The 25,212-nt window shown below is 35.4% G+C and overlaps 1 protein-coding gene across 4 annotated transcripts in view; it reads left to right on the top strand.

Moving 5' to 3' along the window:
* Tbc1d19 (TBC1 domain family, member 19) overlaps positions 1 to 25,212 on the top strand; it is a 123,683-nt gene that overhangs the window by 23,492 nt on the left and 74,979 nt on the right. For 3 of the 4 annotated variants that reach the window (XM_013518111.1, XM_005392027.2, XM_013518112.1), the window contains exons 2-4: positions 7,177 to 7,249; positions 8,078 to 8,123; positions 11,717 to 11,792. In XM_013518111.1, the coding sequence (XP_013373565.1) occupies positions 7,177 to 7,249; positions 8,078 to 8,123; positions 11,717 to 11,792 (195 nt within the window). The remainder of the gene's footprint in view (positions 1 to 7,176; positions 7,250 to 8,077; positions 8,124 to 11,716; positions 11,793 to 25,212) is intronic. The other variant, XM_013518113.1, reaches the window with a different exon arrangement.

Genomic DNA, 25,212 nt, shown 5'->3' with positions numbered 1-25,212 from the left:
CTTTGAATTGGGCGGCTTCCAAAACTTGAAAACTTTTTCAATGACTTTGGTGGTGATATTAATGAATGTTCCTTTTTGATATTGTTTAATGCAATGTTTTAATTAAATAATTTAGTTAACTTATTGCACATGCACGATTTTACAGAATCACATATTGGGTGAAAGATTAAAGTACAAGGCCAGCTAGTGCATTTTTATGTTATGGAGTATGAAAAATTTATTGATGTATGATTCCACATCACAACTAAATTTTAGAAAACTACTGCTTATGAATTTTTGGTGTATAATATCTCTACTTATTTGAAAAATATAGTAAAATACGCCACCTTTTTCACATTATGTATATATGTGAAGCTAGGTTTTGGTTTTCATGTACATTAGCCAAAACAACATAGCATCCAGATTATATATCATGATAATTCAAGAATCCAATTGACTTCTATTATGCTAGACAGTAAAGAGATTTGCAAAAGTCTAAGACAATGCCCTTTTCTCACTAATTTTTCTCTCTGAACTAATACTTTAAATAAAAATGCATAAAATCATATATAATGGGCTTGTATTGGTATTTTGAAATGAATTGGATGATTTTTATATTGTGGTAAAATACACATAAAATAAAATTTGTCACTATAACCATTCAGTGTAAAGTTCCTTGGCATTAAGTATGTTCACACTGTGATGCAGCCATCACCACCATCTAGCCCCAGAACTGTTCCATTGTCTCCAACTGAAGTCCTGTGCCCTTAAAAAAATACCTCCCCAATCCTTGGCAACCACCATTCTACTTCCCTTCTGTATAAGTTTGACTACTCTGGGTATAAGTGAAATAGTAGTGTCTGACTTTTTGTGATTTGTTTTATTTCATGGTTCCCATGGTTGATCCACGTTATAAACACGTGTCAGGATTTTGTTTGTTTTAAAAGGTTAAATGCTATTCCATTGCATGTATATATGATATTTTGTTTATCCATCCATCTGTCTATAGGTATTTGGATTATTACCTCATTTTGGCTATTGGAAATATTGCTATGAACATTGGTGTACAAGTATCTGTTCAATTCCCTACTTTCAATTTTCGGATATGTAATCAGAAGTCAAGTTCATGACTTATATGGTAATTCTATGCTTGATTTTTTTTAAAGGAACCACTGTACTGATAAACAATTATTTTAAACTTCTTTTTAAAAATTTTAATTGGTACATGTTTAAGTACATAATGATTAGATTCGTTGTGGGGAGTTGGTGCATATACATAACACATCCTAATTCTTCTTACTCCCCCTTCTGTTTCTTTTTAATTTCCAGTGCTGTGTCAGTAATCCACATAAACAAAAACACTCTGAAGTCCTCTGTAATTTTTAAGAGAATAAGAAAAGGTTGAGAGTCAGTGGCCTGGTGGAATGAATGCAATAGGTCAGTTGGATTAAACTCTGTGGGGTCGTAAAAGACTGTTGTAAGGGCGGTGGGATGGTAAGAAGACTACCGTAAGAAGAGATCTTGGAGAACCTGGGAATACTGTACACGTGCCCTTGAGAAGAGATGCTTTGGGGAAGAAACAATAGCTAATATTTATCACAGAGGAGGGATTACATTTATTTTCTGTGACCCCAGGGTGGAGGGAGTAGTGGTAGCAAATGTTAAGGGGAGTAAATTTTCCTAATAAGGAAGAACTGTCTAACTGAATAGTTTAAGGATGGAAGTGAATAAGGTAGAGATTTAAAGAGTTTCTAAGCTAAAGCGCTAGTTTCCTTAGGTGTGGTGGTGCACCCCTGTAATTTCAGCACTCAGAAAGCTGAAGCAGGAGATCACCTTGAGTTTAAGACCAGCCAGAGCTACATAGTGAATTCAACACCAGCCTGAATTACATAACAAAATCTTGTCTAAAAACAAAACAAAACAAAACAAAACAAAAGAGCAGTTTAGTGTTTCTAAGCTAGAAAATCACTTGGCAATGGAGTCAGGCCTTCCATGGTTAGTTTTTTGGTTTTTTTTGCGGGGGGGGGGTATCAGGAATCAAACTCAGGACCTCTCACGCTTGCCAGACAGGTGCTGCATCACTGAGCTCAGTTTCAGGCCCCATGATTAGTTGACACAGATAAACTTTACAGTTCCTTTTAACTGTGACATTCTGTAATTCATCAGCATTGAAGGAGAGGCAAAGTCCAGGATTAGCATTATCAGAAGCAGAGAGGTTGGGGCTGAGGTGGAGAGAATTAAAGGATCCCTGGGACTCTTACACACTGCGCCGCTTTATGCTGCATGGACTACTTAGCCTCAGCTTACCGCCCAGCTTCTTTGGCTCAGCTGCTACTTCAGCTGCTTTGCTTCTCTGGTTTCTTTCCCTCACCAAGATTAGAAATTTAAGATTGCTAGCTGCAAAGCTTGGTTAAGACTGTTCTAGTAGAGAAAGAAATCAGATTTATGTGTGTTTGTTGGTAGGAGGAAAATCATATGTTTTTAGGGATGCCAAAGGGCAGAGGATGTCAGAATCATCATAAATAAATGGGCGAAGGATGTATGCAAGGGCCTAAGTGTGAGTTTTCTGTTTACTCTCTTGCTAGAGTTTATCTTAGCTCTTATAGTGAGGCAGTGGCATTTTGTTTAAAAGAAGGTTTAACTTTCATTGTAGATATTTTTAAAATCTCTATCTCCACCCCCACTAACTCCCTTCCCAGACAGTGTATTCCAAATATTTAATCCTTTGCATCTGGGCACATTTTCTATTTTATAGCACACTAACTTTAATTTATATTGGACTACATAGTCCAAAAATGACTGAAAGTTTTTCTTTTTGAGATTTATAGTATTTTAGTTTGAATATTATTTTACCCATTGAATAAAATAGAAAACTAAGGTGCAGAGAGGTTAATGATTTGACCAAGCAAGTGACTCATTTCGTACCAAGTGCTTTTCAAATTCTATTTCATACATCCAAAAAGTTCTATTCATTTAAATATTTAATTAATTATACTAAGAAACAACACTTTCAAATCATTAAGGATCAAATGTTTAGCGTACAGGATACCACTCTGCTTCTAAATTAACTTATTTTTAGAAAGATCCCAGAAAAAAACTGCTTCTCTTATCTGTCTTCATGTATTTGGTATAGGTTCCAAGTGTGTTATTGATGAGCAAAGACGCATTGCTGCGCTGGTCTCAAATATTTAGGCTTGAATGCGTATGCTCCTATCCATTGTGTAGGTGAGGGGACAGCGGCAGGAGTGTGCTATGCTTGGCATTAGCCAGCGCAAGCACAAGTGCAGGTGCTTAGCACGGTCCCTACTGTGGTCTGCTGCTGAAGTGTGTGACAAATCAGCCAGTGGTACCCTGTGGCAGTAAGACCATGTTACACCTGGTGTTAACAGTTGTAAGTATCAGAAGCTGTTTGTCTGAGTTTTGCATTTGTGATAAATAACTTTTAGGTTTACCTCCCCACCAAAAAAATTTCTAAGTACTTCTCTTTCAATTTCCTGTATCATTTTAATTTGGGAGTGTGCTGAGATTGCCAGGAAAGCTATTTGAAAATGCTAACACTTAGCTCTGTGAATCAGGAATTTTTCCTCTATGCTGAACAACTAAAACAGCATAAAAAATAAATTCGATATTGAAGCTGTCTCTGAAGAAAGTTATACCTTCCCATTGTCAGCTATGAGGTTACTCAACCAGAAAAGGCTCATTAGTTTCACTGTGTAGTAATACCACTGCAGTGTGCTTTCTACAGTAGAGCTGCTAATAGTGTTTAGATTTCATTTGCAAAAGGGATTTTTTCCTGCTACATAGTGTTTCAGAACTGCTGTGCCTACCATGTTGTTCTCCTGTCACTGACCTGCTTTAGCTTGGATGGTCAATGAATTAGGTTTGCTTTTGGTGTAAAAATAAGTATGTCTAGGGAGTGTAATGACCTTGAAATATTGAAAAAATTTTTCCCTCTTGAAATTCCATAAATTGTGTTATTTCTGAATCATTTCCAAATATAGGCTAGTAAAATAAAGTTTATTTCCTTTTGCCTTGGTCCTTTTGAATAATGAGCAGGGATTTTTACAGCTTTTAAAATCTTCCCTGGGAGACTGAAAACCATTCTGTTCAGTTAAAAATAATTTTATGAAGTTCCTTGTTTATTTTGGTTGGAAACTGGCTCAAAATCGTAGACCTTGGTTGGTTAATACAATTTTGTGAAGCAACAATTAATGCCAGAGTAATGCTTGGGAAATGAAGATGTGGTCCTTGTCCTGGAATTTATACTCTAGTCAAAAAGTTAAATTAGTAACTGAACACTGAGCTGAACATTGCATTGCAATCTGTTATGTGCTGCGACAGAGGAACATAATGTTTTACCTTTGCTGGTTGGAGTTGGGAAAGGAGCGATATGCGAGGGATGCTGTAGAGGCTACTAAGTGGTTGCCAAGGTGGCAGAGGAGCACTTCCGCCTGAGGAAGGGCGTGAATAAAGGGTTGGAGCCCTTAAGGGACTTGATGAGTGGAGAATCAATGAATAAGGTTCACTGTGACTGGAGGGCAGTGTGTGTGGTTGTGTGATAAACAGAAGATGGTAGCTTGGTAGAGCAGCAGCAGGAGATGAATTTTTGCAGACAAGTTTGGTGTATATTGTAACAGGTCTCAAATATGCCTGTTGATAAATTTAATTTCTGTGTGTGTGTTGTGGAGAGCTCTGGTCAGGACACTTACATTTTAGGAACAAAGCACTCGATCATAGATTGGAAAAGGGAGACTTTGGTTCATTCATTCAATAAACATTTCCTGAGCATCTGTGTGAAAGTAATTATTCTAGGTTATTTGAAATACAACAATGAACGTGACAAAGATGGCCATCATAGTGGAGTTTAGCAGTGTAACTAGGCAGACAGTATACCATTAAGCTCAATAAATAAATCAATCTTACAGTATTTGATGAGTTAATACATGCTAAGAAAGAAGAAAAAAATAGATTAAAGGGGTTTGGGAGTACCATATGGGAAATAAAGTAGCAAGATGTCCAGTTCAGGGCTGTTGCAGTAATCCAAGTAAGTGATGAAGTCTTAGATTAAAAATGGGACTGTAAGATGGAGAAAAAGAATGGATTGGAAGACATATTTCTTCAATTTCTTTCTAAAATCTTTTTATTATAAAATAGAATGTAAACAAACTATAATGTATTGTTTTACGGTGAATGACTTTGTAACAATTACCCTGTAAAAAAGGTAAACCTTTGCCAGCTATACCCTCTAGTTATACATTCTAATCTCAAACTCTTCCTTCCCGGACAATCTGATGTTTATGATAATCACCTTCCAGCATTACTTGATACTTGTATTATCTGTGTTTCCTTTAGTATAGCTTAGTCTTACAAATTAAAATAATTTCATGCATTTTTAAAGTATTTTAAAATCCGTTGGTTTTCTCCCCTTCTTTTCTTTTTCTCTACCATTTATCAGCTGAGGAATTAGGATATTTGACCTTAGAATTTTCCCCAGCCTGGATTTTTCTGACTGTAAGCATATGTTGCTGCCCAGCATATGTCCTTCATGTCTTGTAAATTTGCAACTGGATCCAAAGCTCTACCAGACTATCTGTAGTAGTGTTCATGTAGTAGTGTCATGGCTATCTGTAGTAGTGTTCCTTCATTGAGAAGCACACACTGTCTAGTTGTCTCTTTTGCATTGTTAATAACTATTTCTGCTCAGTGTTTAGAATTAGCTGTTCATTGGTTGTAAAATTGTGATACTTTGATTATATTATATCTGTTTTAGTTATTAGTTGCAGTGCTTTTATGAAGAGATATTTCCCTTCCTTTTTTATTTGGTTACTTAGTGATTCAATTCCTATGGGAAGGCAAGATTAATGCCTTTCTCTTTGTTTACAGTTTTCAAGGTAATGAGTTAATGCCCTGTGACCCAAAAGTTTGATTACTCTATCAACATTTATTCTCTCCTGAATATTCCTTTGTAGCAAAAGGACTAGCTCATGTTCTAAAATTGGCTCATTTTGTGTTCCAGAGCATATTTGCTGGCTGTTTGGGGGTTCTCTTACTTTCGCATACATCAGACATCCTATTGATTCCCTCTGCTTCATTCCATACAGGTGCTAATGCCACACAGATCTGCATTGGTTTATCCCAGCTGATTTTTTTTGCGTTTGTGGATAGTATCTCATCACTTAGTTATTATAAATGATTTCCTTGGAATTTTGGTTTTGCTGTCTAATTGCTTGGTCTGTTTTATTTTTAAATGTAGAAATTAGGGCTATACAATGAACAACAACAACAAAACAAAAAATTCGCTGCCACCAATGGCATCATTCTAGAAACGAGTTTAGCTATGGAATAGTTAGCATGGAATTGGGAAGAACTGAAACTTCTGACTTGGAAGAACCTGTGCATAGTAATTCTATTGATGAAGATTTAAAAATAGAAGAAAAAGAGCAGGTAGTAAGTGGAAGATCAGATCAATTTGTTATTTCTTAGGTTTGGAATGCTTATGCAATACCCAAATAGAAATAGCTTTTTAAGAAATATGCTTCTAGAATTTGATGAGAGCTTTAGAGGATAAATACTTTGGCAGTGTCCTAAGCCATTATGAATAGGAAAATATTATATATAGTAAAAATTGTAATGTGTCAAACCAGGAGAGAAGAAAGTATTACTTAGAAGTTAAGGAAACATTAATATTAAACATCTATGAGCAAAGTATTGCTTGTATTTTTCATAAATATGCAAACAAACACATTGAGAATCAATCCAAAGGGAAGGCATTGCTCAAAGACCCGTTTACATGGATGAACTGGTATTTTGGTCAATGAGTATAGATGCATATATGTTGGTTAATATATTCAGAGAATGGATTTTTAAAATCTGAGTATCTTTCCTACCTGAGACCCTAGATAAATGCATCAAGTGTTCATCAGCTGTAAGAATGTTTTTTTAGTAGACTGAAGTATACTATCACAGAAAAACTCTTATTTTTAAAGCATGTGAGAAAGTCATCTCTCTTATGAGCTATTCAGATATTTCTAAGGTCCTATAACCTCAAACCAGATTTTTCAAATATTACCTCATATTTGGACATTTCCTTTTAAAATTTTCAGTAGTGTTATACGTTAAACCAAATGATTTACTTTTAACCTCTGTCTTTTCCTTTCTTATTTTTTCTTTTCTTTTTTTTTTTTTTTTTCAAATTAGGCCAGTCTTCAGAGACCTGAAATTAGACTTGAATCACTAAAAGAAGACATAAAAGAATTCTTTAAAATATCAGGTTTGTAATTTTCCCCCTAATTCTTTAAGTATCCCCAGACTGTTAGTCACTTATTCAAAATTAAAAACTGTGGCTGAATAAGTTACTACTGGGGAGAATTGGAACTATCAGATATTTCAATAAAATGGTACAAAAATTCAGGAACACTGTGGAAATGATTGCTTCAGTAATCAATTTTCAATAGTGTTTGTCTTCCTGGTTAAAAATATCCTCAATGTGGGAACTTTGTCCTTAGTTAAATAAATTGCTTTTAATTTTTTACTGTGGCTTTTTTCCTTCTATATTCCTTCTATATTTCTACAAAAAAAAATCTTAATGTTTGTGTACACCAAGGAGAGAGTCTCTCTATACCAACCTCTGCACACAGGAACTAAGATATTACTGGTGGTAACTTGAAAGGGTCTACCTTGTTGTCCAGTTTACTGACTAGTTAATTATAACTAAGTACTTGTGATCTATGTCAGGTGCCAAACTGTTTTTTGCTCTGTCCCTTGGCACATCTGCCATGGCACCTGTGGGGCAACAGCCAAAGATTTTGGCATTCATTATAATAGGAAATCTTCCTCTCATCTTAAGCAAATGTACAAGAGTTTTACTTAAAAATAACATCATAATGATGATTTTACTTCTCAGTATTAGCCAAGAGCTATACTAAGTGTATAGGAAATAATTCCTCACTATTGATTTATACTGTGTCTGGTAGTTGACAAAGTTCTTTCACAAATGAATATGATGGCAAAGTTTTAGTGAGTTAAATTTCATTATGATGTGTACTTATATAAAAAAAAACTAATACGTTCCTACATTTTATTCTTTTTAAAAAAACAGGTTGGGAGAAGAAACTTCAGAATGCTGTTTATAGTGAACTGAATGTGTGAGTTTTTTTCCTGCCTATTTTGAAATATTGTTTTGTTTAGCTATATTTACCTTCTAAGTAATAAAATCAGGTATTTCTATGTACACTGAATTATCATTTATCACTAACCTATATAAGGATGATCATTTATCATTGATTCTACATATTTGCCTAGAATTTTAAGTAAGTTAATGTAATTAAAAGTTACTACAGTCACCAGATGTAGTGGTGCATACCTGTAATTCCAGCACTTGGGAAGCTGAAGTAGGTAGATTGCTGCGAATCTGAGGCCAGCCTGGGCTATATGGTGAGTTCAAGGCCAAACAAAAAAAATACTAAGTCTTGCCTGATGATTGCTAATAAATAGGTGAGGTTTATTATTTTAACCACCAAAAAGCTTATATTAACAATTCATTTATCCAGTATTATCAGGGAATAAGGTATTTCTCTTAAATATTGCAGATAACTGAAGCTTACTAACATTCTTTTCATTGCTGCAATTTTGGATATTAACCTTTTTACAAACGGACCATTCTGAAGATAATTGCATTTTTTCTTTGCAAGATTGGTGTCATAATTAAGAACATCAGTATTTTTGTTTATCTAGATTTACCATCAGGGTAACATCTGTAGAACTATTTGCCATTACAAAAAGTACAGATTCAGAACATTAGCTTTTGTAGTTTATCCCACTATTAATCATTTATTGAGTACCTACCATGTACCAGTACTAAGCTAGATACTGCAGATATTGTATAGAAAAGTAAAAGCAGTACCTCTCATGGAGTTTATAGTCTACCATTCGTGTCTCTAGTTTTCTCTTTTTTATCCCCTTCCTTTTCTTTTTTACTGCTATCACTTATCTGTTTTTAACATTCTCAAGTTTCGAATACTTTCTTTTCTAAGTTACTCATTCTAATCTGTTACCTGGAAATGAGAGAACCCGGCTTCACCAGACTATTTCTAAAATACTCTGGTGAAACCTGTAGACAAATGCTTTTTTTTGGTACTGGCAATCAAACTCAGGACCTTGCACTTGCCAGGCAGGTGCTGTGTCAGTGGGCTATCTCCCTGGCCCAGACAAATTCTTTTCATACAGAATTTTTCTCAGTTAGTGTTTTTACTTCTTCACTTATCACCATCTTCCCAACTTGTTTTTGAATTGTTAAATAACATCTGGTATAAGTGCTGTCTGTTAACTGACAATGACTATGACTGTACCTTTGGTAGTACTAGTCACCAAATACATAGATGTATATCATGACTGGTAAGATTTTTAATTCACAATATGTAATGGATATAATATTATAAATATGTAGTAGAGATGCCTATAATCTTACTCATCATGCTATTTTTGTGATCAGACACATTCCTGAAAATAATTTCATGTGAGTCTACCTTTTTAATTGATGACAGGGACTGTCTTTCATTCATTATTATATCTTTGTTATCCTAAATAATAGTACTTTAGTAAATATTTTAAATAATTTGTTGGTTTTTTTTGTAGGTGCTCACTAATACTATCTTCTTCACTTGGTTTTTGAACAAATAGATAAATGGGAAATTAAATGGCACTTGTATTGTTGATAAAGACTCGGTAGGAGGGCAGAGCTCAATTAGGGAGCAAAGTAAGTCCCTACAGTGAGTTTCAGAATTAAATAGACTTAACATTTCAGTCAAAAGTCAGTGGATCAGGGGGAGCATTCTCAGTGTATTCTTCCCAACTAAGACAGTTGGATAAGGCTCTAGACTTCATCTGGAGTGTAATTTGTGTATGCCGTGAAGAGGCTAGAGTGTTACAGTAATGGAGCTCTTTTCACCTGGCAAGGCACATCGGGAGTGGGAAAGAAGTGTTTCCTGTAACGTAAGTCAGAAGAATAAAGTGAACTTAGTATATTCTGTCACATTTTTTCATTGGCAGCAACATTTATATGGGTCCATAAAGAAAGCAAAAGGTACAATAGGAATATTCATTAGGTAACATTAAATCATTGGAGCTGGACACACACACACGCATGCAACACACCCAGTTCATCAGTAAATGCTCTCAAGTTTCAATCCTAAATTTTAAAGTTTTATTAAATTTAGATAAAGTTAACATTTAAACAGAAGGGTTTAGAACACTAAGGTGCACTAGTGTACCTTTACAAATGATATATTAGGCAATGTGAGATGGTTTTTAAACTGCCTTGCATGTAAGAGCATAAATACTAAGGTATCTAGAGACTATTGATTAAAAAAAAAAAAATTCTGAGTAGGGAAAGCTACACAGAATGCAGTTTGTAGGAAAAGTAATTTGTCGGAAATAATCAGTTAGTAAAACTGTCTTATAGATTAGATAAGATTAGTTGCTATTTTCCTTTCCAGAAATGTTTCTTGCAGACAGCTGAGCCCTTTGCTTCTCGGCTCTGGGATGCAGGTGATTTGGAATATTAACTCTTTATATGCTGCTCTCCCATTTTGGACCAGAAATTTCTTGAGATTTCACTGTTTGGTTCTTGATTATTGGAATATGGTTGTTTGGGTGTGGGTACAAGTTATAAGTCGTACACTCATTTCAATCTATTGCTGCAAAAGAGATTATTGAACCATTGTGTTTTCCTTTTAACTTTCTGTATGTGATTTCATACATGTGCCCTTTAATCATTCTGTTCCAACTACTTGGGCTTTTTCTGCTCATTATACATCCTAAACATTCCCATCTGAGAGTCTTGTGTTTGCTGTCTCTCTGCCCGGAACATTCATCCCCTCATTCTTTGTAAGGTTGGCTCCTTCGCACTGTTATCTTAGTTCAAGTATCAGATTCCCTACACACCATCATGCTTCTCCAAACTACTTCTGTTTCATTGCCTTGCTTAAATTTTTTCATGGCACTTATTACTGTCTGATATTATTCTACATGTTTGTTTGTTTTTGTAATTATTAAATGTCTTCACTAGAAGGTTAGGCCCATGACAACAGTAGATATTTTCTTAAACACTGCCATGAATTTAATACCTAGAATGGCTTGAATATTTATGAATTAAATTTCTTTTGTTATAAAAAGTGTATTTTTAAGTAAGAAATGTAATGTTACCTGGAAAACAAGGTATGTATAATCATTAAGATTTTTAGATTTGGCAAATTTATGAATTTATTATATATTGAAATATGGCTATTAGCAAAAGTAATATTTATGTTATTATTTAAATTATAAAATATGTATCTAATCATGTAGTCAAGGAAATTGAGAGAAATGAAATGAGTTGTTATACTGTCAAATTAATGGATTTTTTAACTTTAAGAATTCCTCTTAAAGTTAATACTATTTATATGCTAGAATTGACAGTTATGATAATTTTCATGTGACTCTTTGTGTGATTGCCACAATTAATGAATTCAGGCTATCGTTCAATTTAAATTTTAACAGATAATTAAAATTTTAGTATGAAATTTATATGATAAGAATTAAAGTTTCAGCAGACCCTCATATCTTGTATAAGCACATAGATTTAAGTAACAAATATTCCATTTAATTTATAATGTGGAATAGAGAAGTAATTTGCTTCTTACCAAGAAAATTAATTATCGAGAGTAATGTATAATATTTAGCTGCCTCTTTTTGCTTGTAGGTATCCTTTACCCAGTCATCCTGCTGCGCCTCCTGAACATCTTAAAGAGCCTTTGGTATACATGAGAAAAGCACAGGTTGGCTATTGTTCATTTTTGTTTTATTTTTCCATGTCAAGTTACATAATACAGAGTAAGTTTCTATTGATGTCAGCAGAATATATTACTTATATGAAAGACTGGATGGAAACCACAAAAGTGTTGTTAATGGTACTTGCATATTCTTCCTTTTTTGTTTTCAGTAACCAAATGTCATTCTTATTTACCTATAGTAATCCTTGAATAAACTTAAATAGAAGGGTTGAAAATCACTTACCATGGGCTGGGGATCTAGCTCAGCGGCACAGCGCTTGCCTGGCAAGCGCAAGGTCATGAGTTCAACTCCCGGTACCGGAAAAAAAAAAATTTTTAAAAAAATAAAAGGAAGTCACTTACCATACTGTCTAGAAATTTAAAGTATGATATAAGTATTAAATAACAATCTATTCTTCATGACTTGTGAGATTGAAATAATGAAGTGTAAATGAACTGACCTTCTGAAAATTTTTTTCATGTTTTAAGTCCATGTTACTGAAAACTGTATTTGAAATACATTTGTTCACCACAGCAGCCTGTGATGAGCTAAAATTAAGAGTCATTTTAAAAGGATAAACTAGCTAGCATGGTGGCACATGCCTGTAATCCCAGCACTCAAGACACTGAGGCAGGAGGATTTTTGCAAGTCTGAGACCAGCCTGGGCTAGAAAGTGAGCTCAAGGCCAGCCTGAACTGCATAGCCAGACCCTGTCTCAAAAAGACCAAAAAAAAGGATAAACTAATTTAAACAATAAATTGATAAAAATCTAATAAAATAGGAACTCAGTAAGCTCTATCACATGCTGTTAATTCTTGTAACTATACATCACATGGGCATAGCCTAGGCTACCTCTCTCTGGCACACTGTGGTTCACGGCACTTTTTTCTCTTAGTGCGGGGTATGGCTTCCTTTGTGACTACCAGCATTGCTGTGCTCCGTGGGCATCACAGTATTGACCTTCACTCTCCAACATGGCCTCAGGAGTGGATTTTTTAAAGCCTCTTTATTATGAAAAATCTCAAATACACTATAAGAACACCCCTGAACCTGTCACTTGGCATCAACTATTACCATTGTAATTCTGTTGCTCTTTAAGATTTCCTGCTGTTTTAAGTTACCATGTCCCACACAAATGGACTTTAGGTAGATTTTTATTTTTCAACTTTTATTTTTATTTTGAAAACTCTCCAAATTAAATGGTAGGAGGCAATGTAAACAAAAATATGGAAATATTTGAGGAAATATGTAAGAAATTGCTATCTCTAGATGATAGAGATTCTTAGGGCTAGATGATATTTATCAATTTGTTATAAGCATAATAATTAAATAATATAAGTATGGGAGAATTGTGTGGTCTGTTGTAAAGATTTAAACTCAAGAAAATAAAACTAAAAAGATTGAGTCTAAATTATTTTTTAATTCCCAAAAAGGATAGAGAATGTAATTAAAAATTTCCATGTTACAATTTTAGCATATTAAATGTAAGAAATAAAATAAAAACTTTAGTTTTCTATCATAACTGAAAAAAGAAATAGGTAAACAATAACTTCATTCTTGAATCCTACTGTTAGTTGCTGATAATATATTAAATAATAAGTGTATATATTATATGTATAAAACTTCTTTTTTCAGGCTCACCTACTAAATCAGGGATTGGCAAACTATAACCGTGGGCTAAATCTAGCCTACCACCTGTTTTTTTTTTTTTAAGAATAGGAAGAAAGCTTCTGAGAGAAAGAAAGCTTCTGTCTAAGAGGGACAGAAAGAAGCTCAGAAAGTGGGTTGCCCACCAACCCTGCTTCTCAAGGGTGTTTATTGAACAAAGCCATGAGGTGAGGTGGGTTCAAGGTGGGACAGAACTATAATCAATCAAAAAAATTACAAGTGTAGTTGCTTAGGTAGTATTGATCCAGTGGGAAATCACAAGATGTTTATAAGGTGGGGCAAGACTATGGTGAAACCAACAAGTTACAGTAAAGATTTCAAAATCCACAAGTTATTATCAAAATATTTTTCTATGCACGTAAATGATAACTAGACCTAGGAGGGAAGATGAAGGTTGGAGATCCTCCCTTAGGCTAAATGTGTTTTGGTCGCTTAAATATGGTGCTTTGGAAATAGCTCATTCTGGTTTCACCGAGAAGTTGGTTCTTTCCACAGGGTCTCAGGTTCAGTCTCCCGAGGGAGACTGTTACCCAGAACACTAAGCCAGGACATAGCTTTCATGTGTGTTCTCCTGGATGGGCAAAATTCTGATGTCTTGTCTGACCCAGAGATGGGGTATGGGTCACTCATCTGAGATGAGTTCCCTGTCTTTGGCATTAGCAAATGCTCCTTTTCTATGGGTTTAACTTAGTTGTTAGATAGGAAGAAAAGTTTGGTATAGTTTAGAGTTCTTTTCTCTCTACTTGTATATGCTTCCAAAAAGGAAAGTACAAAGTAGTAGGAAAAGATTAGAAGTAAGGTCAGAGAAGGGAAGTCTTCCCTTCTCATGCTTATGGTGAGTTATTGAACCAATTTGCCCCTGAGTTATTGTTCTCACCCTAGAAAGGCAAGAATGGGGAATCTCAAGAGCTAATATTGTCTCATTACCAGTGGAAGATCAGACAAGAAAGGAAACTGAAGCAGAACAAGCTTGACATTTCCTCTGGAGTGTAGAGGAGGATTAGAGCCAGTCTGTCTCAGTGAAACCTGTCCTCCAGGTCTTAAGAATGGCCACCAACCTAGCATCTTTTAAATGGTGGAAGGAGTCCTGTGGTTTATTAATAGGCATGTATATTTTCTAAGTATGAGCTAGATTTCATAAAAAGACCATTTCATAGCATTTTATGTCAAAGCCCATTAGAGGATACTCTACTATTATGTTTTCCTAGCACTGGTGTCCAAGCTGATAAACCACAGCAGTCAAACAAGTCAAACAGGTCAAACAAGAAACACTAGTAAATTCAGCAACTAAGTCCAATGCAACATATACAAAACAGAAATAAAATATCTCTTTAAAGAAGCATCATAAACTTTCATGTTTTCAACTTAAATTTATTATTTTAATAAAATTATATAAAAGATAATATGACCAGTTATAAGCAGTGGGCAAAGACATAACCTAAAAACTTGAAGCATAAAAATTTTGATTATCTGAAGTGAGTCACAATCCAGGATCTATGAAACAAAAACAAATGCTTACCTCCATTGAGTTATCTCACTGGGGCCTCCAAATGATATAAGGGAAATATAATTCCCAACCCGCTAGATGTCTGAAACACCAAGTTCGTGTTCTCTAAAATCAAAAAATGAATTCTAGTAACAGTGGAGATTAAGAATAGGAAGAACTTATTGGGAGGAAAAAAGCTTCTAAGAGTAACAGAAGGGGGCCCAGAAATTGGGCTGGCCCTACCACTTATTTTTATAGGGCTGACAAGTTAGGAATTTTTAATAACATTTTTTGGGGCTGGGGATTTAGCTCAGCGGCAAAAGCGCCTGCCTAGCAAGCGCAAGGTCGCGAGTTCGGTTCCCAGTACCGGAGAAAAACAAACAAAACAAACAAACAAACAAACAAAAATAACATTTTTAACTGGCTGAAATATAAAAATCAAAATAACATAAAAATTAGTTCCATGTACACTAACAGAATGGCCAAGCTAAATGATGATGGGATTATGGAGTAAGATAAATTATTATACTTCATTGAAGTGAGTACAAAATGACATGACTACTCTGGAAAAAGTTGACAGTTTTTATGAAAAAATAAATATCTCCTATGATCCACAAATTCCATTCCTAGACATTTACCCAAGATAAGGGAAAACAAGTGTCCACAAAGATTTGTACAAGGACTCTCATAGCAGCTTTATTTGTATAAAACCTAAACTGAAGATAGCCCAGCTATTTATCAGTTGGAGACTAACTAATAAGCTATTTCCTTCACACAATAGACTACTATTCAGAAATAAAGAGGAATTATTACTGCACACAATAATGTACCCGAATCTCATAACATTAAATTGAGTAAAAAAATTTTACATAAAAAGTGTATACCATATTTTTCCATTAATATGAAATTCTAGGATGGAGAAAATTAATATATGGTGGAAGAAATTCAGAACAATATTGCCTCTGGGAGGCTGAGAGTAGAGATTTGCTGGAGGGCATATGAGGGGATTTGCTGTGAATGATGGATATGTTCAGTGTCTTAGTAATGATTTAGGTTGTATATGGTATGTGTTTACTGGACTTAATGGAATGGCACACTTAGATTTGTGCATTTTGTTTGGTGTAAATTTTATCTCAAGGAAGAAAAATGAGCCAAAAATACTGAACTCTAGTTAATTTTGCAGGTTGAAATATTTGGGGGAAAGTATGCTAATGTCTGCAACTTAGTTTGAAATGCATACAAAAATGAGATGGACTATTAAGTGGAAAGAGGACTGGATAAATGTTTAGATAAATATTAAAGTAGGGATAGTAAAATATTAATGTCAAAATTTAGGTCATTTGTATAGATGTTCACTGATTTTTTTCACATCTCGTGTACTTGGGAATTTTTATAATAAGATGTAAGGGAATGAAATGATAAGCAAATAAATTGACAACAGAAAGAAATCTTGTGGTGCAGGGAATTCTAGCAATTAATAAAGTACTTTTTTTGGAAACCAGCCATGTTCATTCATTTATGTACTTTTTGTACAGCTGCTTTTGCACTATGACAGAGTTAAGTAGTTGCAGTAGAGATCTTATTGCTTGCAAAGCCTAAAACGTTTACTGTCTGCCCTTTAGTGCCAAACCTTGCACTAAATTACTCATTGTTTTTAAGAGCAGTGACTTGCTTTTTACACTCAGCATCTGCCATAGGGCCTAGCCTACAGAACACAATAAATTTGGTCTCCATGTGACATCCAATTCTTTGGTTCCTTGTTCTGTTAGGCAGTTTTCTCCTCTGCACTAAAAATTCATAGTCTGGACCTAATCACTGCCATCCCTTAGGTTCTCCCCAGCACTTCATACCCTTATTCCCTCATATCTGGAGCTGGCCAACATCCTACTCTTATGAACGAGCGTATGAAAAAGAATAAAGTAAGAGACAATGTAATATGGTTAGTTGGGGGTCCAGGAAGGTCAGAACTCTCTTGGAGCTAAGACAAAGACTTCTTGGACTGTCAGTATTTGTTGGGTACATAATATGAGGTGGGTGCTACTGGGGACCACAAATTATAAATTGAGTCTAGGGGACTCCACAGCTTGTCCTTGTTTTGCTGTTGAGCCAGATTGGAATGCAGAAACTCCCTGCTCTTTTATGGTCACAGCCGGAAGCTCTAGGGCTAATGACTGCTGTGGCATTCATAGGTCAAGATAAGACCTTCTGAAGATGATAAGTCACCTGAGGAAACTACAGCTTCCTCATTGCACCCCTGTCTCATCCTTGTCCTTGCAAGAATGCTTTGTTCTTACTAGCAGACAGGAGGAAGCTAGCTTTCCTTTTCCTTTCCCTTTTATCCCATCCACACTACAAGCCTATTGGTTGGTACCACCCAGAACTATGCTGATTTAATCAGTGGACACTAGGAACATTAGGAACTGGGGGGAGGGGGGCATCTGGATATAAACCATAGCAAATATCAGTGCTATTGACTTTAATTACAAGGAGATGAACTTCAATAATGTATCTTACTACCTTTAAGCAAACCTTCAGTGAGAGTTTCACTTGCAAAGCAGGGCAGGCCAGGCATTAAGTCTTGTAGCTCCGTATCTCCATATGGGGCACATGTTGGTAAAATGTAAGTTCCAAATGGCTATGGTTTTGCTGGTTGCAGTCCATCTGGCTTGGTTCTATTCCAGCTTGTGGCAGACATTTGACATTGCTGGCATCTCTGACTTCCTGGCGTCTCCACTGCACCTTAGGTTTCGTTTTAACAGCTTTGTTCATTGTGCATAGGCATTCCTAGTCTGTTCTTCAGGCATTCCTTTGAAATTAGGGTGGAAGCCTCTTTTACCCAACTCTTAGATTTTGCCTCCCAGTAAAACCACCTTCACATGGACAGCATCAAGCTCTGCTGTCAGTGGAGGCATTATCCAGGCCCCCGTGACCATGACTCTAGTGGTCTCTGAGTGCCTCAGTACTGAGCACAGTGAAATGAATCCTAGGAAACTAATTCCCTGGGAGGCTCTCTCAAGCCCAGGGACTCTTCTCAAATGAGAGTTTGGCAGTTTTCTACCCTTGAGTCTACAGTGGATGGAATCTTGTATTTCCTGAGATGTTCTTAAAGCATCTTTCTTTTTGTCCCTGTAGAAAGTACTAGGATTCCATTTAATAGTGCTAATCTCTTTAGCAGCCACATTTCCTTTGGCTCCAAATTTATATATAATTCCTCTTGGGCCAAAACTTAAGTTTTTCAAAATTTTTTCTTCTGCCTATTGTCCCTAATTCTCACTATAAATATGGCTAAAAGCTGCTAAGGGTACTCTTGCCACAGCCTGAATATTGAGCTATCTTGAAATAAACTCCACCAGGTTAATTGGTTCATCACCCTTAGTCTCCTGCAGTCTCAGCACATGAACAAACATGGAGACAAATTTTTTGCCAGACCATAGCACACATGGCCTCTATTCCAACTGCCAGTGGAGTCCTTGTTCTGAACTGAAACCTCCCCAGCCTGCCCTTTACTGTCTGCATTTCTAACAGCATTCTGATCCTTTGAGCTGTAATCAGAATCATACATCAAGCTCTGCTTACAACATTCTCAGGCTTTATTAGCCAACATCTCCAAGCCTTCCCAAACTCCTTCCACATACTAATTTCAAAGATTTCTAAACCACATCATCAGATGCATTTACAGTAACAAGCCCATTCATAGTATCAATTTTTTGTATAGCTTTCTCATCACACAATACCTGACACCCACAATTTAAAGGATAAAACTTTTAATTTAGCCATGGTTTCAGGCCATTCAGTACAGTGGTTGACAGGCTTCAAGGCAGAAACCTTATGGTGGAATGGCATGGTGGAACAACAAAGTTACTTAGTTTATGGGGGCTTGGAAGCAGAGCAGGGAAAGAGTGCCAAAGGAACGGGCAAAGGACCATATATAGTCCCCAAGGTCATGCTTCCATGACCCACTCAGCCCTACCCAAGAGCATCCTTTAGTAATCCATTAGGCACTTCTTCATCTAATGAAGCAGACACATCAGCATTGATGGTCATAAGTTGCGCCTCTTCTCTGCTGTTGTTGATTAACCCTCTTGAAAAGGATCTCTCCTCTTAAAATCTTATAGCTGTTTATCATTTCCTAACCCTTATCATAGAACATTCTATTATAGTAATTTCTACATACGTATGACTTTTACTATGCATCTTTTCAAGGAATTAACAGTTTAAAAACATTTTTGCATACTTGTCACATTCTGGTACACTGATGTTTATATGGCAGGAATTTAGAAAGTTTATGTTGCATCAACAGTAAAGGAGTTTGCCATCTCTTCTACCTGTTATTACAATATTTAATTTTAAGATACCTGTTGAGAAGACTTTATGCTGTGGAGATGAAAAAGCAAATTAGATACAGCTTCCACCTTTAGCTAATTGTGTGACTTAGTGCTTGAAATAAGACTTGGACACAGTAGCAGATACACAAGATAGAGGGTGCTGTGTGATCAGGAGGTGGCTAAGAAATTTTGTAGGAGAACTGAGAAGGACAAGGTCCTGTGGTTTCTTAACAGGTTGTTCTCTGTTCTTCACATCCAAAAAGAACTTTTAAAAACCCACTTAGTGTTTGTTTTCCTCTTTTGTTTTTCAGTAAAATGTGGGCAGAAAATACCTTAGAACTGTATGCTGGAAAAATCCAACTCTTTTTTAATGAATGTTTTATGAGTTATTTTAACCTCCATTAGTTCTTGATTGTGTTTTCAGCGTTGGGACTTAGTTTGTGGATTTTGGCAAGCTAAATAGGAACTGATTTTCTGGGGAGATGAGGTTGTGAAATTTATTTCTGAGAAAATTCTTATACACACTGCTTTTTTCTTGATGAATCAGTGTAATGTGTATTTTTAACGCACTGTGTTGTTTAGAAGAAGTGTGTATTTTTAATGCACTGTGTTGTTTTGAGAAGGCAGTACAGAGGGTTCTCACAGACCCCATGCCCAGTTTCCCTTTTTATTAACACTTTACAGTAGTACAGGACATTTGTTACAATTGATGAGCCAATATTGAGTGATACATTATTATCAACTAATAGCCATACTTTATTGAGATTTCCCCAGTTTTAACCTAATGTCCTTTTTCTGTTCCAGGATCCCACGCAGGATATCATATTACATTTGGTTGTCATGGGTCTTTAGGCTCCTCTTGACTATGACAACTTCTCAGACTTTTCTTGTTTATGATGACCTTGACAGTTTTGAGAAGTGCTGGTCAGTATTTTGTAGCATATCTTTCTGTTGGAAATAATCTAATGATTTTCTCATAACTAGATTGGGATTGTGGGATTTTTGGAGAAAGACCATAGATATAAAATGACATTTACCTTTAGTGTATCATATCAAGATAGGTATTATCAACATGATTTATCATTGTTAACAATAATATTGACCTCAATCATCTGGCTAAGGTAGAATTTATAACTTTTCTCCACTGTAATGTTACTCTGCTTTCCCCTTCTTTGTATATTGTACTCTTTGAATGGAAGTCACTATAACTAGCCCACACTTAAGGAATGGGGAATTCTGCTTCACCTCCTTGAGGGAATAATATCTACAAAAATTACAAAAGAGTCTTCATCTGTTTTTCACCACTTATTTTTTCAATCATTTATTTATATTGGTGTGGACCCATGGATTTTTTTTTTTACCAGTTTTATTGATACTTTGATTGATTGTGGTGGGGATTGAACCCAGGCCCTTGTATGTTAGGTCAGTGTTCTGTTACTGAGCTATAGCTTCAGCTGGGATTCATGTATATTTACTTCTATACTTGTGTTTTAACTCAATATTCCTTTTGTTGCTAAGAATTTTATTCTGACAAATGAAAATAGGCTCAGAGAAGTTCTTCAGCGAAGAAAGCTGTTTTATTTTATTTAACCCAGTGTTATACTTATGTGATCATGAAACCCTCTTTCTATGTTCACTACTTTGGGCAGTACTTTGGTACATGTTTCTAAGACAGTAGATATGAATAGACTAGTATTCAGCATGTTGTTTATAAGTGCACAAGCTTTCTTATGAACTAATACTAGTAAGCAAATAGGGCTCTAGTTATGTGCCAGGTACCATGTTAGTGTTTTATTCATCACAGTCCCCTGAGTTAAGTTACTCTTATGGTCTTACATCAGTCCAACTTCACAATGCTGGTATCCCAGTGAGCTGGGAATGACCTGTGCAGTCTGGTTCCAGAACCTAGACTTCCTGATGATCTTCAGTCTGGATCTAGACCAGACATGATCAAGAAAACTCAAGATATACAGTGGAGTTGAATTTACTGTTTTCTATCTGTCCAGTCCCCTTAGCAAAAATGGGAATTCTATTAGTTTTACATTACTTCAGTTCCTACTTCCTTCCTTATTGATCTTGTTGCCTTCTGAATTATCACCCCATTCCTTAACACTCCCAGCCTTGCAAGATGGAGCTGAAATTCCTTACAGTAGCTTGCAAGTCTGTAAATAATCTTACCCCTCTTTACTATTCCGTTCATCATCTCTCGCCTTCTCACACTGCCTCCCTCCTCTTATCCCAGCCTCCATTCCCATACATATCTACATTTGTCTTCAGCTCCTACTTAACCTCCTCCACTTGCTTCAGCAGAACGTTTGCTTATGCCATTGCTTCCATCTGAAACTGCGCCCCATCCTATATATTTCTGGCTAACTTTTGTACATCATTTAGATGATCTATTTTTTTTTTATTTTAGGAGGCTCTCTCACACTCTGATCTCAGATGTTCAAATAGTTTTTCTGTGTCTCCCATCCTTCACCGGTACTTCTGTACCACAATATGTGAGTTGTCTGTCTCACCACTGAAGATTCTGCAGTCTCAGTAAAGGTAGTGGTTGTCTTTTCACCACTGTATCTCTGGACACAGTGCCTTGCCCATGGTAGATGCTCCACACATATTTCTTTGAGGAATGAATTACAGAAGAAAAATGAATGTACCATCCTATGAAATATTCATGCCTTTTAATCTAATAATTCCACTTTTACAGCTTTATATAAAGAAGCAGAAAAAGAAGTTTATGTTCATGATTATTGTCAGAAACCTAAATGAACAATAATAGAGCTTGCTGTTAATGTAGCACAGTGTCTTGAAAAGATAATATTATACAGGTATAAAAAGTATAATTTTTGAAGAAATTTAATGAAATAGGACAATTTGTACAATATAATCTTTTACAGAGAAAACAAAGTATTAAAAACAATATGCAATTACACTTTAATAAAAAGTCTGTATATATGTCTTGATTATAAATGTGCATAGGAAAAAAGAAAAACAATTGATTTTCTTTTTAGTGAAGAATTTATAGATGTTTATTATTTTATTCTTTATATATTCTATTTTCTAAATTATCTAGAATAAATTTATAATTTTTATAATTAGAGAATTACTAAAATATTTTCCCTTAAGTTATCTTGTTTTACTTTTTTATCAGAGTAAAGGAAGAAGTTTTAGTTCTCTAATTTCATAAGATTTTTAAACAAGTTGTATGTTTATTACATGGTTTATAAATACTTTTTATTTGCATTTTTTGTTATAAAAATATAGCAAGGCTACAATATCTTTTTAAAGGATTTTAATACAATTGTGATTTTTAAAAAATAAATATTTAGCCTTTCATGGCCTTATTTATAAAACTTATTTATAAAACATGGCCTTATTTATAAAACTCTTGAAATCCTTTGAATCATTACCATAGATTCCAATTTTTAGATAACCTTATTTGAAGCAATAACAATTTCATTTGGAGAAGTTATGGGTTTGGGTAAAATATAAATGGCTTCCTATTTAAACATTGTAAGTGGAAAAAGCCACTCGTTTTCCTGTTAAATAACATTTTAAGGCTTTGAGTTTATTTTGTAAGTTTGTTGGGTAGGAACCATTACTTTTAGTTAACTTATTTTGGTGCTAGTGTCCTTGGAATTTTTGTTTTACTAATAGCATGATCATGTTGTTTCCTTGCACATTTCTTTTTGAGAACTAGAGCTTACATGTTCAACACCATAGACAGGACATGAACAAAAATAAGTATCTATAAAACTGTAGCCAGAAGAGCCTTCAGATTTATCCAGCTCAAACTCTGGCAAGTGTTCATCTCCTTTCTTCTTTTGTTTGAGGATTTCTGGAGCCAAGGAACTCATAATTTCAGTGAATTAAACTTTATTTTAGTTAAATCTTTCTTTTCTTGGGACATTTCTTTCTTTATAACTAAATAGTCACATATTTCTTAACGACGTTACTGCTTTGTCCTAGTTTTGTGCTTGGCACATATTCCATGTATATGTTGGTCAGGGAGTGAACAGAAAAATGGACATCACTTAAGGTTAGAGTTCTTAAGGAAACCTAAAAGGTCATCGAGCTTGAAAGTAACCACTTGGTCCTTCGTCTCAGAGTCCCCCTTCATTGTCAGAAATCCTGTTCCTGTTTCTGATGTGTATGGAAGTCACTTCTCTGACCATTCAAGATTTCTAGGGAAATGTCTCTGAGTGTTCTCCTAAGGAGAACCTTGGAGAAGCCCCGGCCACCTTTTCATTGTTAGAGGTATGCGGCCAAGGGGTGGAGAAGACATGTCCAGACACTGGGATCACTTTGATTACTTTAGGATTTTAAAGGAAGTGGTATGTGTTACACTGCCAGTTAGAAGTTGTGCTGACTGGGGATATAGCTCAGTGGCACAAGAGCCTGGAAAGCACAAGGTTTTGAGTTAGATTCCTGGTACCAAAAAAGAAAAAAAAAAAAGTTGTGCTGTGTGTATCTACTAGCTTCCTCTTCTTTATTCATTTTGTTATGGTCTCTCTGTGGCTTATGGCATATAGACTGATACAGCTTGTATGAACTTTTGGCAACCTGTCCCATATTAATTATATGTCTGCCTTATCCTCCCCACCTTCACCAAAAAAGTCATGGGTTTCTTAGTGACAAAAATTCTATTTTATGCAACTTTTGTGGCATGTGTTTAATAAATGCCCAATAAATAGTTGTTGAGTCAATGTCTTTTCATTATTTGAAACATCAGATATTATGTCATTTACTCCTGTTCTACCCATAAAAGTCCTGAATTAAACATCTTTTCCTTACCTCAATTTTTAGCCACATTCTATGTTTCCTTCTGGGCTATGTCTCTTCTCTTTTTCAGTTATGGAGCAAAGAAATTTCATCAGTTCTTTTTTTGAGACAATATCTTACGATTTTTTGGGACAGTGTCTTACGGTGTTACCAGGTAGCCCTCAAACTTGTGGTCCCCCCACTTCAGCCTCCTGAAAGCTACAAGCATGTGCCACCAAGCCTGGCTTACTCTGGTCTTAATACATTCTGTGCTCGGTTGTTCTTTTTAAAAGTTTCCTCATTTGTAAAATGAGGTTAATGATACATGTTTCATATAACTACTAAAGTCACATGTAAATTACATAGCTATTTCCTCCACTCTCTTTACATTCTAAATACTTTTTTCTGATGTCTCATTTCTTTTCTGTGTAATTTTTTCTTTTAACTGTTTTCTCTATGTATCAGACCTACTGTTAAATTTAAAGCTGGTAAACTGAAATTCTTGGCATAGTCAGATATTTAGTTGCACTTTACAGAAAACACCTGAGTGAGCTGTTTTAGCAAAACTAATTCTTTAAAGGATTAGTTAGCAGTATCTTGTTAGAATGTCATTCTACAAGTCATCTTTCTATTTTGAATGGCCTTCATATTTAAGTTTTCAGTAGGCTTTATGCTGCATTAAAGTGGCGTATTTCAGTGTTGAAATAAATACAGTATATATTATACTATGGGCCACCCACGTATGTCTATTGCAACTTTAAATTCTATATCTGAGAGTTATTATCTTTTTATCAACTTTAGAGCTGCTTTCATGAATGGGTAAATACAAGAACATTTGGAACCATAATTCAGTAGCAATTTGGCTCTTTAGTAGAATAAATAATAAACATTTAGCTATCGTAGTCTTTTTTTTTTTTTTTTTTTTGGCAGTACTGGTAATTGAATTAGGGCCTTCACACTGAGCTACATCCACAGCCCTTTTTATTTTTTTGTTTTGAGACAGAGTCTCACTAATTTGCCTTCTGCCACAGTCCCCCAGAGTGTTGGAATGACAGGCGACAGGCCTGCACCACCATGCCTGGCTGGATTTTTTTTTTTTTTTTTTTTTTTTTTTTTCTCCGGTACCGGGAACCGAACTCACGACCTTGCGCTTGCCAGGCAGGCGCTTTTGCCGCTGAGCTAAAT

Source organism: Chinchilla lanigera, unplaced genomic scaffold, assembly GCF_000276665.1.
Source record: "Chinchilla lanigera isolate Chin_1 unplaced genomic scaffold, ChiLan1.0 scaffold00042, whole genome shotgun sequence".
Classification (NCBI taxonomy): domain Eukaryota; kingdom Metazoa; phylum Chordata; class Mammalia; order Rodentia; family Chinchillidae; genus Chinchilla; species Chinchilla lanigera.
Note: the sequence above shows the minus strand (reverse complement) of the source record. Positions and strands in the feature narration are given on the sequence as shown.